Here is a 21,488-nt window from a genome sequence, read left to right as displayed (position 1 = left end):
ACCCCTAATAGGCCACACATTTAGATTACCCAAACGTGGGTTAATTTAACCATCAGTTTAGTTTTTATTCAGTTTTATGCTGGGTTGACCCTGCAGGCATGGCATATTGGTGGCGTGGCTTTGAGATAGGTATTTTTGCCCACCCGTGAGAGTAAATGTAATTCCTGTTCAACTGCACTTGAACAATATAACTTTATGCAGGGTTGTATTGTGTAGGCCTTTGCATTTGTAATTCAAAACTTACTCACACAGCATGCCATCACTATTGTATTGATTAAATCCAGTCAATCATTTTGCATTGATAAGGTCTAGGTAGCCTAGCTACTCCAAGTTTGAATATAAACCAAATTTGATTACATTCACATTGTCTCCTGACACAAATAAATAGGCCTATTTTAGGCTATAAATAAATGACTTTAGCCTGCAGCTGTGTTTGTTATCAGTAGTCTACAGTTGATCAGACTGAAGCACAGATTTATTGTGCATGAGGCAAATCAGAGGCAAATCAGTCTAAACAAATGTACTTTGTCCCTATTTTCGATGCTTGTGTGTCAATATTTTTTATCAAACCAAATCAAAAGTGTTGGGCCATATGCCAGCTTGCCACACATTTGCCGGTGGCCCTGTTGTGTCGATGTCTGCAACATGGATAAATCGAAATCACCACATAATGCTACAAATGAAGAAACATATCCTATCCTGTTCTACTATCTTGAAACTTTGAATTTGTATCATACTTTGGTCTAATTTCATCCAAATATCATCCAATCTAATCAAAAACGTGATGTTGACTGTTCATTACTATCATGCCCTAACCACAGAGAGCTTTTTATTCTCTATGTTGGTTAGGTCGGGGTGTGACATCTAGGTTATTATATTTTTATGTTGGCCTGGTATGGTTCCCAATCAGAGGCAGCTGTTTATCGTTGTCTCTGATTGGGGATCATATTTAGGCAGCCATTTCCCCTTTGTGGGATCTTGACTATGTATAGTTGTCTGTGAGCACTATAGCAGCCAGGAGTGGAGAACATCCTGGACGTGGGAAGAGATTATGGCAGGAGACAGAAGCCTGCCATGGAAGCAGGCGGAAGCAGCGAGGGAGCAACAACAATGACACCGGGGTTCGCGGCCACGACGGAAGCCTGAGAGGCAGCCTCAAAACGAGAGGCAGCCTTTTTTTTGGGGGGGGGGCACACGGAGTGGTCGGCGACGCTGAGGGGTGAGTCAGAGACCGAGGAGGAATATTGGGACAGATTGAGCGAGGAGTGGGAGGCGAAAGTTGAGGGGAGTGAACCAGAGACTGTCAGTGAGTTGAGGGAGAATGTGGAGGAGAGAGAAATGAGAGAGTTATTGAATTGGTGGACGATGCACAACATTTGCCCTAAGGAGCGTGTGATCGATTTAAAGCCACCTGAGTCAGCTCTCTGTACTCATCCTGAGAAGTGTGTTAAAGTTCCGGTACAAGTAATGTCGGTTATATGCACCAGGTCTCCAGTACGCATCCACAGTCCAGGATGTCCTGTGCCTCCTCACCAAACTCGCCCTGAGGTGCGTGTCACCAGCCCGGTGCCACCTGTACCGGCCCCACGCATCAGGCCTCCAGTGCGCCTCCACAGTCCAGAGCTTCCGGCGACAGTCCGGAGCCTCCTGAGACGGTCGGCGGTCCGGAGCCTCCTGAGATGGCCCGGCTCATCCGGCGACGATCTGCTGTCCGGAGCTTCTGGCGACGATCCCCGCACCAGAGCCGCCATTGAGGATGACGTATCCACGAGCGGAGTGAGTACTTCGCCCGCACCGGAGTCGCCCCCAACGGTAGATGCCCACCCGGACCCTCCCCTATTGAGTCAGGTTTTGCGGTCGGAGTCCGCACCTTTGGGGGGGTACTGTCACACCCTGACCATAGAGAGCTTTTTATTCTCTATGTTGGTTAGGTCGGGGTATGACTAGGGAGGGACATCTAGGTGATTATATTTCTATATTAGCCTGGTATGGTTCCCAATCAGAGGCAGCTGTTCATCGTTGTCTCTGATTGGGGATCATATTTAGGCAGCCATTTCCCCTTTGTGCTTTGTGGGATCTTGACTATGTATAGTTGCCTGTGAGCACTCTAGCAGCTTCACGTTCAGTTTTGCATTTATTGTTTTCTTTGAGTTTCACTTCAAAATAAAGAGGATGGAACCATACCACGCTGCATCTTGGTCCACCTATTACGAACCAACGTGACAATTACCTTTAAGACAATCTAGTATTCATTAATATGCAATTGCCTGCAGCCAACCTGCTTCCTTTAATCCCTTGTGATTACAGTAAAATACTATAGAAACAACTTTCTTAGATTTTAATAGTCACTTTTACTGTATTGTACTGTGTTTCATTGCTCTGGTATCAAGTTACCTTTAATAGTTCAGTATTGTATTGACACTATTCAGGAATAGGCAAAGATATCTTATGATATCTTGTTATAATTACAATTTTTTGGAAGACCAATGCATCCTTAACTACAACAACATTTTCAGTAAAGGTAACAGAAACGTTTTACTTGCTATGACTGTGATATGTAATTTGTTTAATCAACAATCAAGGACAAATGTGCCCACTAAATGACCAATATGTAAATGTGAAAAAAATGAACTTGCAAAGAACACTGGGTGATATGTCACCATATAATGCTACTATCTCAAAATGTCTCAATGTTGACATACATTTCTTCAAAATGTTGACTTACTTATCTCAAAATGTATTAAGGTTTTAAAAACATTTTGGTGGCAGGAATGTGCTTCCATAAGCCTGTAACTTTGAAGCAATATTAGTTTAAGACGTGCTAAGTGAATATGAAACATTTTGATGAGCTCAGTTCATGCTATTGCATTAAATCCAACATATGTCTCTGTGGCGATAGTCTAATTACTAATTACTAAGTTAGTACATGCAAAATGTGTAAATTGTTTCACAGTATCATAATAATAGCCCATAGAAATAATATTTTTTATAATTAGCCTATATTTCACAGCTCTGTCTAGACAACAAAAACTGTCAGATAAATTGAACATCTTCGAACCAGTTTCTAGTGTGACTGGACCGAGAGCACAAAAAAATGCCTTTTGCTGCATTGCACCTGTACAAACAAACGCTGCTAACTTTACATGCAGCTGTATGGTAGTTGAGACCTCACCTGAACAGAAACGTTTTATTTTATAATTACTCTACTGAATTATTTGTCCATAATACAATTATTTAGAAGGTTATGCAACAATACAAAATAAATGTTTAAAATCTATCGCAATTTTGCAAAAACAGCATGTAGCCTATGAGTTTGAAGAATTAGCTTATGATGATGCTTATTCGCTATGGGAATGGCTTACTGGTCTCTTGTCGCTTGTTACCTCCTCGTCGGGAATCTCCCTTTCAGAATCATTGTGGGACATTCACCGCAGTTCATGTTTCACACAGATAGAACCACCAACATAAAATTACAATGGTTTCTCTTAAGATTGTAACAGAAAAGCCATCATACCTGAAAGTAGCTTGGTGACTCCTGAGAGTGGATGCTATGGGGGAGCATGTGCAGTTAGTCCATCTCTTTGCGCGTCTCTCTGATCACAGCTGTAGTGTCAACTGCTCTGCTCCGCATAGCAGCCCAGTGCTCTCGTGTGTAAGGGGGCGTGGTCACATTTTCGGGAAAACAGCTGGGGCAGCTACTCTGCAGTCTATCTACGAACCCGATTTAGTAGGCTATTATTTCTCCAGTGGCAATATACTGATACTGAATATAGGCTAATAATTTCCTATTGACTCAATAAGTCATGCTGCAGTGGCAAAGAAGCAGTTTAGATGTCTTCCTGTGCGTCTCTCTCTCTCTCTTTCTTTCTCTGTTTTTTTCTGTGTTTGTGTTGTCCTTGAGTCCTAGAGTCAAATTGTGGTACCATACCCCAGATCTAACCTTAGCTGCTACGAGGATAAAATGACAGAATTACATAAAACACTGAATTACAAAACAATATCTGATCGTTTATTAGTGGTTATGATCAGTCCACTTCTTACACTTACTACCATACAATTCCTAATACCTCCCTCCGCAAGGAGAAATAATCTACTGCTCTCATTTGCAGTCGTGGGTGTATCTTGCCTCGCTGAGTCTGTCACAGATGAGACAGATATTTCACCAGATGTATAAATGTGAAGCATCCGCTTGACGTTCCCCCTCACAATCATATTTGGTAGTGAGAAGCCCAGTGCGGCAATGGGGAGAGGATGGAATGAGATGGATTTTGGCCGAGATTCTGCACATTTTCTCATTGATTAAACATTTGATCTTAATACGGTTCTGTTCCCAAAACTACAATATGTTATGAACAGAGTGGACTAAGTTTTGTACACTTTACCCTTTGCCAAAGTTGTAAAAAAATTGCGTTGTTAGGAAGGAGTGCAAAGGCGAATTGAGTTATTGCACCACTTCAGAGTATGCGTTCCCTAATGCGAATATGCAGATATGTGCTAGAACGGGCCAATAGGATGTCGCTAGCTCGCCCACCTCCTTGCTTGTTTTGCCAACTCATTTATTCACGTTGGGTGTGGTTTAGCTATAAAACAATACAATTATCTCTGCCTTTGATCATCTCCGTCTCGTTGACAGCTAAACAGGAATAACAGCAGGGTCAGCGAAAAGGCCTTGTATAAATAATACATTCTTGTTTTTAAATCAAATGGTGGAGTACAATTCCGGAGAGGAGGTAGATTTAGCATTTAGCTATATATATCAGACTTCATAGCATTTAGCCCAGTTAGCTAGCTAACATGTGCATGTACTGCATAGATGCTTTTTCGAAAATGTCACAAGCCAGTACTTGAGGGGGTTTGTTTATTTGGCACGGATTACCCCAGTGGGAGGAGTTTGATTCGGGAGAAAAGTGATTGTGTTGGTTTAGGAACCGGACTGCTTCACCGGTGTGAGCCAGGTGCCCAACTCTGACCGACCGCGAAATCGGCTCAAAACAAAAGTGTAATTAAGCACGGAGTGATTAATAGGATTCAGATTTTTCACATGCACTCGTGATTGCTTTGGATAAAAACTCTGCCTTCCCAATGTAACCTATTTAGAAAATTCAATGAAAAAAACATGCTGTGTTTGTCTGGATGATGCACCATGCTGCCTTGTTGACAACATGACAGAGCAGGGCCGATTACTATTTGATTTGAGATTTCGTCCATTGACTTGTGCATTTGCCCGGTTCAACGCGGGCCAGTGTAATATAGACCCTCCATTAGTATTTGAGAAGTCAAATGAAACTGACAAGATAATATAGACCTTCTTGTAAACATTTGTCAAGTAAATGTCATATTAATACATGTAGTTGTGTGGGGAATTTATCAGTTTAGCAGCTAGCCAATTTACTGGGTATGATCAAATCAACTGGACTGAGCATCTGTCAAAAACAGCATAGCTAGCGAGTTTACAGTATTATGCAGTCGAAGTGACCCAGTGTATTAATGAAATGTTTCAGCTACTTCGAAATCTTCCAGAAATCACAATGCTCTTTCATACTTTAGCAGGCTGCAATACCCATAATCTCAGTGCAAATTATTCTAAAGATCCTATGAACAGACTAATAGTTAGATAATGAATTATTGGTGCAGCAGCCCCCTTCTCATCCCTGGGTTTGCCTGAAAGTAGCCTTTGATGTCCAGCCTCCACAGCTCTAGTGTTGACATGACCTCTAAGATCTCAAAGTGGGGTGTCTGTCTGTGTACCCTAGTTCGTTGTGAGAACAGCCGGGAAAATCTAGGTCCTTTTGTTTTGTATGATTCCAAGCACACAACTGTGTGAATGAATGTCGGACACTTAACAACTTTGTTTGACTTTATATCATAACTAAGTAATACCCTCTATTTTGTTCATGTTTTTCATAATGAGCCTTTTTATATATATTTGGAATCGCAGGTGTCTTACAACGCAGAGGAGGCCAGAGTGTCTCTGTTAAAGAGGTAGGTAAGAGGATCTTGGAAACATGTTTATCAGCAGCCTTATTTGTTGGCTGGTGAAAATGGTCAAAACCACTGATTATCCCCTTCATAGTTGCTTGATTGTGTCGTTTCTCATTGCAATCTCATCTCCTATGATATTATTGATATTATTGCTCCTACTGACTGTCTGTGTATCGAAGGTATCATTGGAGGAATAGACTACAACAAGAACAAAGTGAACCAATGGACTGCCAGCATCGTGGAGCACTCTCTCACCCAGTTGGTCAAACAAGGGGAGACCATTCAAGTTCATAGGTGTGATGTTAAGATATTTTAACACAACTGAGCTATGGGATTACAAGAGTCAGTCACAAATTGGTCACGTCGAAGTAGCGAGAAAACATAGATGCACTAAAAGTTGAAGTTGTTAGTATACCTTAAACCTCATTCTATTGGCCCTTTGTGACCGGGAGCAAGGTTCTGTGCATGACAGAATGCTTACAGCAGGAAATACATCATCAACATGGTCTTGTGTTCCAGTGAACTGTGTCATCATGCAGAAGACTGGTGCTGGTCTCCACACGACCAACTCTTGCTACTGGGACACTGCTACTGATGGTGAGATAAAGTAAAACACCACACTGTACTACTCTACTACTAACTGTACAAACCATTGAACAGTCATTTGCTTTGTTGTGCTAATGAACAGAGTATCACCCTTTGGCTTAATCAGGAGGGTGTAACAAGTAGAACTTTAAGATAGAAATACACTGCTCAAAAAAATAAAGGGAACACTAAAATAACACATCCTAGATCTGAATGAATGAAATATTCTTATTAAATACTTTTTTCTTTACATAGTTGAATGTGCTGACAACAAAATCACACAAAAAGTATCAATGGAAATCAAATTTATCAACCCATGGAGGTCTGGATTTGGAGTCACACTCAAAATTAAAGTGGAAAACCACACTGCAGGCTAATCCAACTTTGATGTAATGTCCTTAAAACAAGTCAAAATGAGGCTCAGTAGTGTGTGTGGCCTCCACGTGCCTGTATGACCTCCCTACAACGCCTGGGCATGCTCCTGATGAGGTGGCGGATGGTCTCCTGGACAGTCTGTGGTGCAACGTGGCATTGGTGGATGGAGCGAGACATGATGTCCCGGATGTGCTCAATTGGATTCAGGTCTGGGGAATGGGCGGGCCAGTCCATAGCATCAATGCCTTCCTCTTGCAGGAACTGCTGACACACTCCAGGGGAGGGTTTGGCCCAGCGTCATCTGGGTTAGGGGAGGGTTTGGCCCAGCGTCGTCTGGGTTAGGGGAGGGTTTGGCCATTGTAAATAAACAAGAATTTGTTCTTAACGGACTTGCATAGTTACATTTAAAAAAGCTGCCAAGGCAGCAACTACTCTTCCAGCAACTACTGGGTTCCAAACACATTAAGGCACTTACATCACATATAAAACAAAAGATAAAACATTACAACATGTAACATTACTACACCACTACATATCTACAATACAAAATGTATAATACCACCATACAACAATATTACAATGTGCGTGTGTGTAGAGTGCGTGTGGTAGCGCTTGTGCGTATGAGTGTGTGTCTCTTCACTGTCTTCAGCTGTACTTTAATCTGTTTTTAAATCGGATTATACTGCTTGTATCAGTTACCTGATGTGGAATAGAGTTTCATGTAGTCATGGCTCCATGTAGTACTGTGCGCCTCCCATAGTCTGTTCTGGACTTGTGGATTGCGAAGAGACCTCTGGTGGCATGTCTTGTGAGGTATACATGGGTGTCCGAGCTGTCTGCTAGTAGTTTAAACAGACAGCTCGGTACATTCAGCTTGTTAAAACTTCTTACAAAAACAAGTAGTGATTAATGAAAATGTATGCACTCACTACTGTAAGTCGCTCTGGATAAGAGCGTCTGCTAAATAACTAAAATGTATGCACTCACTACTGTAAATCGCTCTGGATAAGAACGTCTGCTAAATGACTCAAATGTATGCACTCACTACTGTAAATCGCTCTGGATAAGAGCGTCTGCTAAATAACTCAAATGTATGCACTCACTACTGTAAATCGCTCTGGATAAGAGCGTCTGCTAAATGACTCAAATGTATGCACTCACTACTGTAAGTCGCTCTGGATAAGAGCGTCTGCTAAATAACTAAAATGTATGCACTCACTACTGTAAATCGCTCTGGATAAGAGCGTCTGCTAAATGACTCAAATGTATGCACTCACTACTGTAAATCGCTCTGGATAAGAGCGTCTGCTAAATGACTCAAATGTATGCACTCACTACTGTAAATCGCTCTGGATAAGAGCGTCTGCTAAATGACTCAAATGTATGCACTCACTACTGTAAATCGTTCTGGATAAGAGCGTCTGCTAAATGACTAAAATGTATGCACTCACTACTGTAAATCGCTCTGGATAAGAGCGTCTGCTCTGGAAAAATGACTCAAATGTATGCACTCACTACTGTAAATCGCTCTGGATAAGAGCGTCTGCTAAATGACTCAAATGTATGCACTCACTACTGTAAATCGCTCTGGATAAGAGCGTCTGCTAAATGACTAAAATGTATGCACTCACTACTGTAAATCGCTCTGGATAAGAGCGTCTGCTAAATGACTAAAATGTATGCACTTACTACTGTAAATCGCTCTGGATAAGAGCGTCTGCTAAATGACTAAAATGTATGCACTCACTACTGTAAATCGCTCTGGATAAGAGTGTCTGCTAAATGACTCAAATGTAAATGTATGTCAAATTCTCCTCTATTTTTAGCCATGAGATATTGACATGCTTATTATTAATGTTAGCTCTACGTGTACATTTAAGAGCTAGCCATGCTGCCCTGTTCTCAGCCAGTTGTAATTTTCCCAAGTCCCTCTTTGTGTCACCTGACCAAACTACTGAACAGCTGCGACAAAACTAGGGCCTGTAGGACCTGCCTTGTTGATAGTGTTGTTAAGAAGAACTGCGCTTTATTATGGGCAGATTTCTCCCCATCTTGGCTACTGTTGTATCAATATGTTTTGACCATGACTTGCTCAATTGACATATTATTCATTACAAGATTTAGTTGAGGTTTAGAGAAATGATTTGTCACAAATACAATGCTTTTAGTTTTTTTTTTACATTTAGGACTAATTTATTCCTTGCCACCCATTCTGAAACTAACTGTAGCTCTTTGTTAAGTGTTGCAGTCCTTGCAGTAGATGTAGGCTTTTTGTTTCAATTACTCATGATACTGTAAATATGACTTGTGAGCTGTGACTGACATCTTTGTCCATTAACATTTCAGTCATTAAATGCATTATTTAACTAACATCATCATTTTCTGGTGTTTATTTGAGACGTCTCACCGGTAAAGCAGGTTGACAGAATAGCTAGTGAGGTTTAGGATGGGGTGAAACTGCTAGTTTCCTACCTTGTACATAGGGGGATTGTGAGGTAGTAGTGGCGTTAGACAATTTGTAACAACGAACGGTTATCCTATTTGCTGCATTGTTTGTTGTTCTAATCTAGGGAATAGCCTTGTACAAGATGGCATTTTAAAAGAAGATCAGGTGGAATTAGATTGTATACAGACACAAGCTACATCATTGGTCTATGTAATTACAGATGTTTAAAGCGAATAGTGAAACTCTAAGACTTTAATGTCTTTAAACACACACACACACCTCAACTATTAAAACTCATATGACAAGCGTGTCTCAAAGAGTTTATTACTTTTATATTTAGGTAAATGTTGAGTGTGAAAAGAGGCCAAAGTCAACACATGAGAATATATCTGTCCAAGTCTGATGAAGCAAGGCTATCCATAGCCTGAGATTGAGTGACAGGTTATGGCTGGTGAAACTAGACATTTACATCAGAGAAGTTCTGAAAATGACTACCTTGGATGAATTTGTCCCTCTTTTTAGCATCCTTTTGTCCCTCACCTGAGTTAATCATTGATTGAAGCGGTTTCCATTCTATTCTGTTCACCAACCAAGACTTAGTAGATCAATTACTTCAAGGATGGTGAGAAGGACAAATAGTTTTTTAAAGAATTTTCTCCCAGCCTAACAAACTAGAGGAATATTCTTGGCTGGATTCCATTTAGAAAACTTGCTACCTCTCCTCTGCCCTAATCTGAAAATACTTGATAGGAAAAAGTCAAATGGTGAACATTTGAAAGGGAAGGGAGTTTGTAATCGAGTTGGAAACAAAGGGATAAAGAAAAAATGGAATCCTTCATCTCTCCTACAGCACTGAATGCTCTCAAGGATTCATAGTCACATCTGCTTACATCAGGTTCACCGTCAAGGCTACAACATCTTTCTGTCATATTTTTTTGATTAATGGATGAGATTTACAGTCAGTTTATGTATTGTGCCACTAGGGGTCAGTATAATTCCATATACGTGGTCTGATTATATTATAACACACAAAACACAATTACTCGATAAGTCACATATAAATATACAAGTAATTCACATATTGTTTTGAATTCCATCTTTAAAATACCACTTTTAATAATCATTTTCTCTGTGAGATTGATTCACAACACTGTGTGTTATTTACATTTGATTCCTTTTATTACAAACATTCTGTTTGGCTTCAAAGACTGTTTGTATTTTTAATACAAACTATATGGAGCCTTCATGTGACACTAAATTCTGTCAAGCCCTGTGCAACAGCGTTGCAAAAGAAGAGCTAGTGTAAAAAAAATAATCCTATAAAAGAAACATACAACATTCCTTAAACAATACATTTAAGGTTCAAGCTAAGCAAAGACTCTTCTCACCATTCCAAATATTTAACACTTTTCAAATAGATATTGTGCAAGTCTGTGTCTAGATTAAACATATGTAATAAATCACCAGAATTGAAGTGGCCAAAGAGACTCTGAGACACAATAGCACAATACACATCCAAAGTATCTCACTGTGGCAACATAAACAATAACAGCTGCTGCTGACTGCTGCGCTTAGTTACAAAGCTGAACCAAAGTGACAGAAATCTTTCATAAACATGCAAAGGTGTGAGGCAGAGTCTGTCGGTGGCCGTGGTCACGCGGTGGGTTCAGTACATACAGTTGTGTTTAGTAAGAGATATGATCTGTTTATTTCACCTTTATTTAACCAGGTAGGCCAGTTGAGAACAAGTTCTCATTTACAACTGCGACCTGGCCAAGGTAAAACAAAGCAGTGCGACACAAGCAACACAGAGTTACACATGGAATAAACAAAGGTACAGTCAATAACACAATAGAAAAAAATCTATATACAGTGTGTGCAAATGAAGTAAGATTAGGGAGGTAAGGCAATAAATAGGCCGTAGTGGCGAAGTAATTACAATTTAGCAATTAAACACTGGAGTGATAGATGTGAAGATGATGAATATGCAAGTAGAGATACTGGGGTGCAAAGGAGAAAAAACAATAAAAAACAATATGGGGATGAGGTAGTTGGATGGGCTATTTACAGATGGGCTATGTACAGGTGCAGTGATCGGTGAGCTGCTCTGACAGTTGATGCTTAAATTTAGTGAGGGAGATATGAGTTTCCAGCTTCAGTGATTTTTGCAATTCATTCCAGTCATTGGCAGCAGAGAACTGGAAGGAAAGGCGGCCAAAGAAAGAATATGCTTTGGGGGTGACCAGTGAAATATACCTGCTGGAGTGCGTGCTATGGTAACCAGTGAGCTGAGAGAAGGTGGGACTTTACCTAGCAAATACTTATAGATGACCTGGAGCAAGTGGGTTTGGCGATGAATATGAAGTGAGGGCCAGCCAACGAGAGCATACAGGTCGCATGGTGGGTAGTATATGGGGCTTTGGTGACCAAACGGATGGTACTGTGATAGACTGCATCCAATTTGCTGAGTAGTGTTGGAGGCTATTTTGTAAATGACATCGCTGAAGTCAAGGATCGGTAGGATAGTCCGTTTTTCAAGGGTATGTTTGGCAGCATGAGTGAAGGATGCTTTGTTGTGAAATAGAAAGCCGATTCTAGATTTAATTTTGGATTGGAGATGCTTAATGCGAGTCTGGAAGCAGAGTTTACAGTCTAGCCAGACACCTAGGTATTTGTAGTTTTCCACATATTCTAAGTCAGAACCGTCCAGAGTAGTGATGCTGGACAGGCGGGCAGGTGCAGGCAGCGATCGGTTGAAGAGCATGCATTTAGTTTTACTTGCATTTAAGAGCAGTTGGAGGCCACAGAAGGAGAGTTGTATGGCATTGAAGCTCGTCTGGAGGTTAGTTAACACCGTGTCTAAAGAAGGGCCAGAAGTATACAGAATGGTGTCGCCTGCGTAGAGGTGGAACAGAGAAACACCAGCAGCAAGAGCGACATCATTGATGTATACAGAGAAAAGAGTCGGCCCAAGAATTGAACCCTGTGGCACCCCCATAGAGACTGCCAGAGGTCCGGACAACAGGCCCTCAGATTTGACACACTGAACTCTGTCTGAGAAGTAGTTGGTGAACCAGGCGAGGCAGTCATTTGAGAAACCAAGGCTGTTGAGTCTGCCGATAAGAATGTGGTGATTGACAAAGTCGAAAGCCTTGGCCAGGTCGATGAATAAGGCTGCACAGTATTGTCTTTTACTGATGGTGGTTATGATATCGTTTAGGACCTTGCGCGTAGCTGAGGTGCACCCATGACCAGCTCGGAAAACAGATTGCATAGTGGAGAAGGTACGGTGGGATTCTAAATGGTCAGTGATCTGTTTGTTAACTTGGTTTTCGAAGACTTTAGAAAAGGCAGGGCAGGATGGATATAGGTCTATAACAGTTTGGATCTAGATTGTCTCCACCTTTGAAGAAGGGATGACCGCGGTAGCGTTCCAATCTTTGGGGATCTCAGACGATACGAAAGAGAGGTTGAGCAGGCTAGTAATAGGGGTTGCAACAGTTGCGGCAGAATTTTAGAAAGAGAGGGTCCACATTGTCTAGCCCAGCTGAATTGTAGGGGTCTAGATTTTGCAACTCTTTTAGAACATCATCTATCTGGATTTGGGTGAAGGAGAAATGGGGGAGGTTGGGCAAGTAGCTGTGGGGGGTGCATTGCTGTTGACCGGGGTAGTGGTAGCCAGGTGGAAAGCATGGTTTGCCGTGGAAAAATGCTTATTGAAATTCTCAATTATCGTGGATTTATTGGTGTTGACAGTGTTTCCTAGCCTCAGTGCAGTGAGCAGCTGGGAGATGCTCTTCTTCTCCATGGACTTTTCTGAGTTTGTGCTAAAGGATGCAAATTCCCTGAAATGTGGTTCAAAATGTTTTGAATGGGGCATGCTTATTTAAGATGGCGAGGAAAGCACTTTTAAAGAATAACCAGGCATCCTCTAATGACGGAATGAGGACAATATCCTTCCAGGATACCTTGGCCAGGTTGATTAGAAAGGCCTGCTCGCTGAATTGTTTTAGGGAGCATTTGACAGTGACGAGGGGTGGTCGTTTGACCGCAGACACATTACGGACGCAGGCAATGAGGCAGTGATGGCTGAGATCCTGGTTGACCACAGCAGAGGTGTATTTAGAGGGAAGGTTGGTCAGGATGATATCTATGAGGGTGCCTGTGTTTACAGATTTGTGGTTGTACCTGGTAGTTTCATTGATAATTTGTGTGAGATTGAGGGCATCATAGATTGTAGGACGGACGGGGTGTTAAGCATGTCCCAGTTTAGGTCACCTAACAGTACGAGCTCTGAAGATAGATGGGGGGAAATCAATTCACATATGGTGTCTAGGGCACAGCTGGGGGCAGAAGGTGGACTATAACAAGCGGAAACAGTGAGAGACTTGTTTCTGGAAAGGTGGATTTATAGAATTAGAAGCTTGAATTGTTTGGGCACAGACCTGGATAGTATGACAGAGCTCTGCAGGCTGTCTCTGCAGTATATTGCAACTCCGCCCTATTTGGCAGTTCTATCTTGTCGGACAATTTTATAGTTAGGGATGTAAATTTCTGGATTTTTGGTGGCCTTCCTAAGCCAGGATTCAGACACGGCTAGGACATCCGGGTTGGCAGAGTTTGCTAAAGCAGTGAGTAAAACAAACTTAGGGAGGAGGCTTCTAATGTTAACATGCATGAAACCAAGGCTTTTACGGTTACAGAAGTCAACAAATGAGAGCGATTGGGGAATGGGAGTGGAGCTAGGCACTGCAGGCCCTGGATTAACCTCTACATCACCAGAGGAACAGAGGAGGAGTAGGATAAGGGTACGGCTAAAGGCTATAAGAATAGCCGAGTGATCATAGGGACCAGTGGGAGGCTAGGCGAGCTGGAGACACGGCGATTCAGACAGCTAGCTGGCCGGGGCTAGCAGAGGGGCCTTAGGGGGGGACGTCGCGACGGAAGAAGTCTGTTGTAGCCCCCTTGGACGGTTACGTCGGCAGACCAATTGTGTTGGATTGGCAGGGCTCCGTGTAGGCAGTAAAAGATTAGTCTCTTTACATATACACTAGTGCTGGCTTATCAGTCACCAGGGCTGTAAATTATTCAAATATATTTCGTAGCAAAAAAAAATTGAACACAACATAAAATCTAGGATCACCAGAAAGCAGATTTGTATATTTATTGTTATAAAGCCTATATTGGTCTTATATGAATTCTAGCTACTTTTGAAGCACATGCTGTGCCCTAGAAACTAATAACTCTTTAAAGCTGCAAATGGCTTAAGGACAACAAGGTATTGGAGTGGCCATCACAAAGCCCTGACCTCAATCCTATAGAACATTTGTGGGCAGAACTGAAAAAGTGTGTGCAAGCAAGGAGGCCTACAAACCTGACTCAATTACACCAGCTCTGTCAGGAGGAATGGGCCAAAATTCACCCAATTTATTGTGTGAAGCTTGTGGAAGGCTACACGAAACGTTTGACCCAAGTTAAACAATTTAAAGGCAATGCTACCAAATACTAATTGAGTGTATGTAAACTTCTGACCCACTGGGAATGTGATGAAAGAAATAAAGGCTAAAATAAATCATTCTCTCTACTATTATTCTGACATTTCACATTCTTAAAATAAAGTGGTGATCCTAACTGACCTAAGACAGGGAATTTTTACTAGGATTAAATGTCAGGAATTGTGAAAAACAGAGTTTAAATGTATTTGGCTAAGGTGTATGTAAACCTTTAATTTGACTTCACTACATTACTAAAGAAAACAATGTACATTTTACTCCTTACATTTTCCCTTACACCCAACAGTATTTGTTACATTTCGAATGCTTAGCAGGACAAGAAATGGTCCAATTCCCAGATGTATCAAGAGACCATCCCTGGTCATCTCTACTGCATCTGATCTGGCGGACTCACTTAATAACACAACTGCTTCATTTGTAAATTATGTCGTTGGAGTGTGCCCCTGGCTATCCATAAATAAAAAAAACAAGAAAATCGTGCCATCTGGTTTGCTTAATATTAGGAATGTGAAATTATTTATATTTGTACTTTTACTTTTGATACTTAAGTATATTTTAGCAAATACATTTACTTTTGATACTTCAGTATATTTAAAACCAAATACTTTAGACTTTAGCAGTATTTTACTGGGTGACTTTTACTTGAGTCATTTTCTACTAAGGTATCTTTACTTTTACTCCAGTATGACCATTTGGTACTTTTTCCACCACTGGCCTAAACCTATTGATGTTACATTTAATGGAATATGAATGACTGTCATCCAATATGCTGTAATAGAAATAAAGCCACGCTCATAAAAAAAAAAATCGTCTTCACTACAGCAACTGTGACTTCCAACAAATGGGGCAGGGAGCGAGTGACGCATGCCATCAGTGAATTTATAACCCCCCCCCAATCTACAATGAGGGGTGATGAGAGAACCCTCAACATTGGCTAGCAGTGTGTCAAACGGCATCATAAAAATAAGCTTTTTTTGATGGTTATTAGGCTATGCATAATTGGTTTTGGTAACACAGTACAATTATGAGCCACACCATTTAATTTAACAGGAAGCCATTGCAAGGGCTACTTTAAGAATATTTTTTACATACTTTCAAGAAAGACACCAACTATGTCTTTGGAGGACTCCTTCATTTTAAACCCCGAGAACATATTGATGTTTAACTTGTCGCGGGCATCCGGTATCGAGACAGGGGTCCAGGAGCCCTACATTTGGCTGCCCGGTATCGTTATCGCCACCGTCTACGGACTTCTAATCATTATTGGAATTATCGGTAACGTCACGCTCATGAGAACGTTTATCGCCGTTAAATCCATGCGGACGGTGCCCAACCTATTCATGTCCAGCCTCGCGCTCGGTGACCTTCTGCTGCTTGTCACGTGCGCTCCGGTGGACGCAAGTCGGTACCTCGCTGACGAGTGGCTCTTCGGTCGGGTGGGATGTAAAGTCATCCCTTTCATCCAACTCACCTCCGTCGGGGTTTCTGTTTTCACACTCACTGCGCTCTCTGCAGATAGGTAAGGGTTGTATCATTGAATGTGTTGTTTTCTCGATCACTCTGATGGGAAGTGAAATTTAAAAAATGTGTTTTACCTATACATTTTTTTAATTTTTTTATTTCACCTTTATTTAACCAGGTAGGCTAGTTGAGAACAAGTTCTCATTTGCAACTGCGACCTGGCCAAGATAAAGCATAGCAGTGTGAACAGACAACACAGAGTTACACATGGAGTTAGCAATTAACAAGTCAATAACACAGTAGAAAAAAAAAAATAGGCAGTCTATATACAATGTGTGCAAAAGGCATGAGGAGGTAGGCGAATAATACAATTTTGCAGATTAACACTGGGGTGATAAATTATCAGATGGTCATGTACAGGTAGAGATATTGGTGTGCAAAAGAGCAGAAAAGTAAATAAATAAATAAAATAAAAAGAGTATAAAAACAGTATGGGGATGAGGTAGGTGAAATGGGTGGGCTATTTACCAATAGATATGTACAGCTGCAGGTTAGCTGCTCGGATAGCTGATGTTTGGTTGGTGAGGGAGATAAAAGTCTCCAACTTCAGCGATTTTTGCAGTTCGTTCCAGTCACAGGCAGCAGAGTACTGGAACGAAAGGCGGCAAATGAGGTGTTGGCTTTAGGGATGATCAGTGAGATACACCTGCTGGAGCGTGTTTGGGTGTTGCCATCGTGACCAGTGAACTGAGATAAGGCGGAGCTTTACCTAGCATGGACTTGTAGATGACCTGGAGCCAGTGGGTCTGAAATATGTAGCAGGGCCAGCCGACTAGAGCATACAAGTTGGTGGGTGGTATAAGGTGCTTTGGTGACAAAACGGATGGCACTATGATAGACTGCATCCAGTTTGCTGAGTAGAGTGTTGGAAGCCATTTTGTAGATGACATCGCCGAAATCGAGGATCGGTAGGATAGTCAGTTTTACTAGGGTAAAGTGAAGGAGGCTTTGTTGCGGAATAGAAAGCCGACTTTGATTTGATTTTCGATTGGAGATGTTTGATGTGAGTCTGGAAGGAGAGTTTGCAGTCTAGCCAGACACCTAGGTACTTATAGATGTCCACATATTCAAGGTCGGAACCATCCAGGGTGGTGATGCTAGTCGGGCATGCGGGTGCAGGCAGCGATCGGTTGAAAAGCATGCATTTGGTTTTACTCGCGTTTAAGAGCAGTTGGAGGCCACTGAAGGAGTGCTGTATGGCATTGAAGCTCGTTTGGAGGTTAGATAGCACAGTGTCCAATGACGGGCCGAAAGTATATAGAATGGTGTCGTCTGCGTAGAGGTGGATCAGGGAATCGCCCGCAGCAAGAGCAACATCATTGATATATACAGAGAAAAGAGTCGGCCCGAGAATTGAACCCTGTGGCACCCCCATAGAGACTGCCAGAGGACCGGACAGCATGCCCTCCGATTTGACACACTGAACTCTGTCTGCAAAGTAATTGGTGAACCAGGCAAGGCAGTCATCCGAGAAACCGAGGCTATTGAGTCTGCCGATAAGAACATACATTTGTAAGTAAAAAAAGTAACCTTTATTTAACTAGACATGTCCAGTTTAGAACAAATTGTTATTTACAATGATGGCCTACCAGGGAACAGTGGGTTAACTGCCTTGTCCAGGGGCAGAATGACAGATTTTGTTTCTTGTCAGCTGGGGGATTCGATCCAGCATGAGCAGGCAGGTGTGTAATGATTACAGTACATGTTCAACCTGGTTGCAGATTATTTTCACTGCAGAAAATAACACCACATAATATAAAAATTGATCCAGTTTATGCATGACAAATTCATTCTGTGTTATTGAAGTCCAACAGTTTCCTTTTCTATTTATTTCAATTCACTCCTGAAAAGTTTGTTTTCCTAGCTGTTTCTGATGACAACAAACAATGTGTGTATGTGTTTTTTTAACCAGGCAAGTCAGTTAAGTACAAATGCTTATTTACAATGACTGCCTACGCCAGGCAAACCCGAACAACTCTGGGCCAATTGTGCGTTGCCCAATGCAACTCCCAATCACGGCCAGTTGTGATACAGCCTGGAATCGAACCAGTGACACCTCTAGCAGTGAGATGCGGTGCCATAGACCGCTGCACCACTCAGGAGTCCAAGATGTGGCACCATTTGTGGCATTGATTGCACTAATACATATATAATGTCAGAAATGGTCCTTAAATTGACACTTTTGGCTCTTAGCAAGTGTCTTGTCAGGCCACACAGAACATCAGAATTGCCATCAGGAGATAAAGAAAGCAGTTTTTGCCTTTAGTGAAGACAGTACACTAAATGGGTTTGACTGTTGAGCTGCCTGCAATACTGTGCTCTGTTCTATTATATTCCACTATTATCATCTCCTCTGTCTCTGTTCTGCAGGGTTCTTTCAATTCAATTTCAATTCAAGGGCTTTATTGGCATGGGAAACATGTGTTAACATTGCCAAAGCAAGTGAGGTAGACAACATACAAAGTGAATATATAAGGTGAAAAACAACAAAAATGAACAGTAAACATTACACATACAGAAGTTTCTCCATCAGAGTTACATATTACAGGTAGACTCAGAAAAACTACGTCACTAAGAGCAGCACGGCAGATATTGCGATGAGCAAGATGACAGACTTCACTCTCACAGTCACACATATGCTGCGTTCATGACATGTCGGAAACTCCGATATTTCTGATTTGCTAACCTTGGTAGAAGAGTCGGGTCCCGAGTTTCTGACTAGGGAGGTTTCAGAATCAACCAATAGGAAGATATACGCAAATAACTTTGGTTCATTTGAACTTGGAGGTCCCGAGTTTCCGACATGAATAAACACGGCAAAAGTAGCTGCAGATGTGCATGGGTTATCGTCACGCTGTTAGAGCGTTATTGGTACCGGACCAAAACAGCTGAGACGTTAATAAGCCTCGCACTTCAACGCTCTTAGTTGTTGAGGAAATGTTGTTTACTTTGTGCACCTACGTCATATCGCTATGGATATATATATCTATTGGAACCTTGCAAAGAGTTCAGAGGGTTATACGAAGGGTATTAGTCAGAGCTGAGAGAGAGAGAACGTGAATGTTCCTTTAGTGAAGTGCCGACAGATCAGACTGGCCTACAGTATATAGGTTAAATAGCCACCAGAGAAGTCAATTCTGTTTCTTCATTTCTTATTGAACACAGATCCAGACAACCCACTCAATACATTACACATTAAAACATATCTGTCACTGCAGTTCCCTGCCATGCCCACTCTTTTAAAAACACAATTTCAGGGAAATATCAATAATGTAACCAATCTGAGCAGATAGCTATTACTTTTACATTCGTCACACACCACCTGTTATTGAAGTTTAATAATTATTATCAGAGCTTTGATGTGCCATATAATCAATGGACTTTGATTCGGGGAATATGTTTTCTTAGGAGAGTTGTTTCTAGCAGTCTTTGATGTTCCTGAAGTACCCTTATGTATGTTGTCTCCCTATTCTCTCATTATAAATAGGATCAAACTCCATTAACCAACACCTGCTGCTTTCATTGAATTCTCTCACTTTTTTCATCCTGATCCCTTTGAGCCACTTGTTTCTTTAATGATAAAGGATCCTTAAAAAAGTATGCTAAATGACTAAGCATTATCTAAACGTAATCAAATGTAGCATCAGTGAATTTGAATGTTCTTCTCATCCCAGGTACAAGGCCATTGTCAAACCCATGGACATTCAGAGGTCCACAGCTAAGATCTCCTTCCGAGCAGCAGCCATCTGGCTGTTCTCCATGACCCTGGCCATTCCTGAGGCGATCTTCTCCGATCTTCACACCTTTAACGTCGGCCAGACCAATGACACCTTTGTCACATGTGCCCCCTACCCCAACGCTGGGGAACTGCACCCTAAGATCCACTCCATTGCCTTCTTCCTCATCTTCTACATCATTCCACTCATCATTATCTCTGTGTACTACTGCCTCATCGCATGCAGCCTGATCCAGAGCGCCTCAGACATACCCGTGGAGGCACACTTACATATCCAGAAACAGGTTTGTGAATGTGTGTCTGGACACTGGACGGATGATTAGGTGTTTATCATTTAATGGGGAATAAGTTAATTAAATATGTCTGTATTTCAGTGCTTCGGAATTCAAACTGAATGATGTTCTCTCTACCATCCCCACAGATTGAGTCTAGGAAACGTCTGGCTAAGACAGTGCTGGTGTTTGTGGTTCTGTTCGCTGTGTGCTGGCTCCCAAGTCACGTGATCTACCTGTACCGCTCCTACCACTACGGCCAGGTGGACACGTCCCTGGGTCACTTCATTGCCAGTGTGTGTGCCCGCGTCCTGGCCTTCATCAACTCCTGCATCAACCCTTTCGCCCTCTACCTGCTCAGCAACAGCTTCCACAAGCAGTTCAACAAGCAGCTCCGCTGCTGCCGCCACCCACAAATCAGGTGTAACGCTCAGGGCACGAGGCGGATCAACATGCGACTGACTTCGGTCAAGAGCACCAATCACTCACAGAATAACTCCAGCCATGGGGCTCATGTTTGTCAGGAAGGCTGTGTGTAGCGACGATGCTCCAGACTTGTAAATGTCCCATTCCAAAACTGACACACTGCTAGCAACATCATTTATGACTGTAACCCATATAGTGGGTCTGTGTTGTATATCCCAGTGTTGATATTGAAGCATCATACATCATTCTAATTCTATGGTTGATATGTTGGTCTATATGCATCCAATGATCCATGATTGATACAAATCCGTGTTTTATTTTAAATTTAGAATGTATAATCTAAACAGCTGCCACGTATGTAAACCAATGTGGCAGAACTGGACTCTGGCCTCTGGAGATGCAGTTCTATTCTGGTTACTCATTTGAACCAAATTGATCCATGACTACCCAACCAGGTGTAAATGATGAGTTGGTAATGACGAGTGAGAGAAACAGACACCTACAGTATGAATGTACAGTGCCACCTACAGTGCCAACTGCCAATGTGTACACACTTCGACCCCTAAAGGACAGTTCTGTAGGGATAACTCCAGCTGATGTAAAAGACCAACAACTTTGGTGATTTGATAGAT

General features: G+C 41.9%; 1 protein-coding gene and 1 pseudogene across 1 annotated transcript; both read left to right on the top strand.

Moving 5' to 3' along the window:
• Nucleotides 1-4,703: 4,703 nt before the first annotated feature.
• Nucleotides 4,704-6,593, top strand: LOC115146283 (dynein light chain Tctex-type 3-like; annotated as a pseudogene).
• Nucleotides 6,594-16,013: 9,420 nt separating this feature from the next.
• LOC115130988 (gastrin-releasing peptide receptor-like) lies at nucleotides 16,014-21,128 on the top strand. Its single transcript, XM_029662608.2, has 3 exons — nucleotides 16,014-16,420; nucleotides 20,097-20,442; nucleotides 20,580-21,128. The coding sequence occupies exons 1-3, from the start codon at nucleotides 16,014-16,016 to the stop codon at nucleotides 20,967-20,969; spliced, it is 1,143 nt and encodes a 380-aa protein (XP_029518468.2). The 3' UTR covers nucleotides 20,970-21,128.
• Nucleotides 21,129-21,488: the final 360 nt, after the last annotated feature.

This window comes from Oncorhynchus nerka, linkage group LG1 (assembly GCF_034236695.1).
Source record: "Oncorhynchus nerka isolate Pitt River linkage group LG1, Oner_Uvic_2.0, whole genome shotgun sequence".
Taxonomy (NCBI): Eukaryota; Metazoa; Chordata; class Actinopteri; order Salmoniformes; family Salmonidae; genus Oncorhynchus; species Oncorhynchus nerka.
Note: the sequence above shows the minus strand (reverse complement) of the source record. Positions and strands in the feature narration are given on the sequence as shown.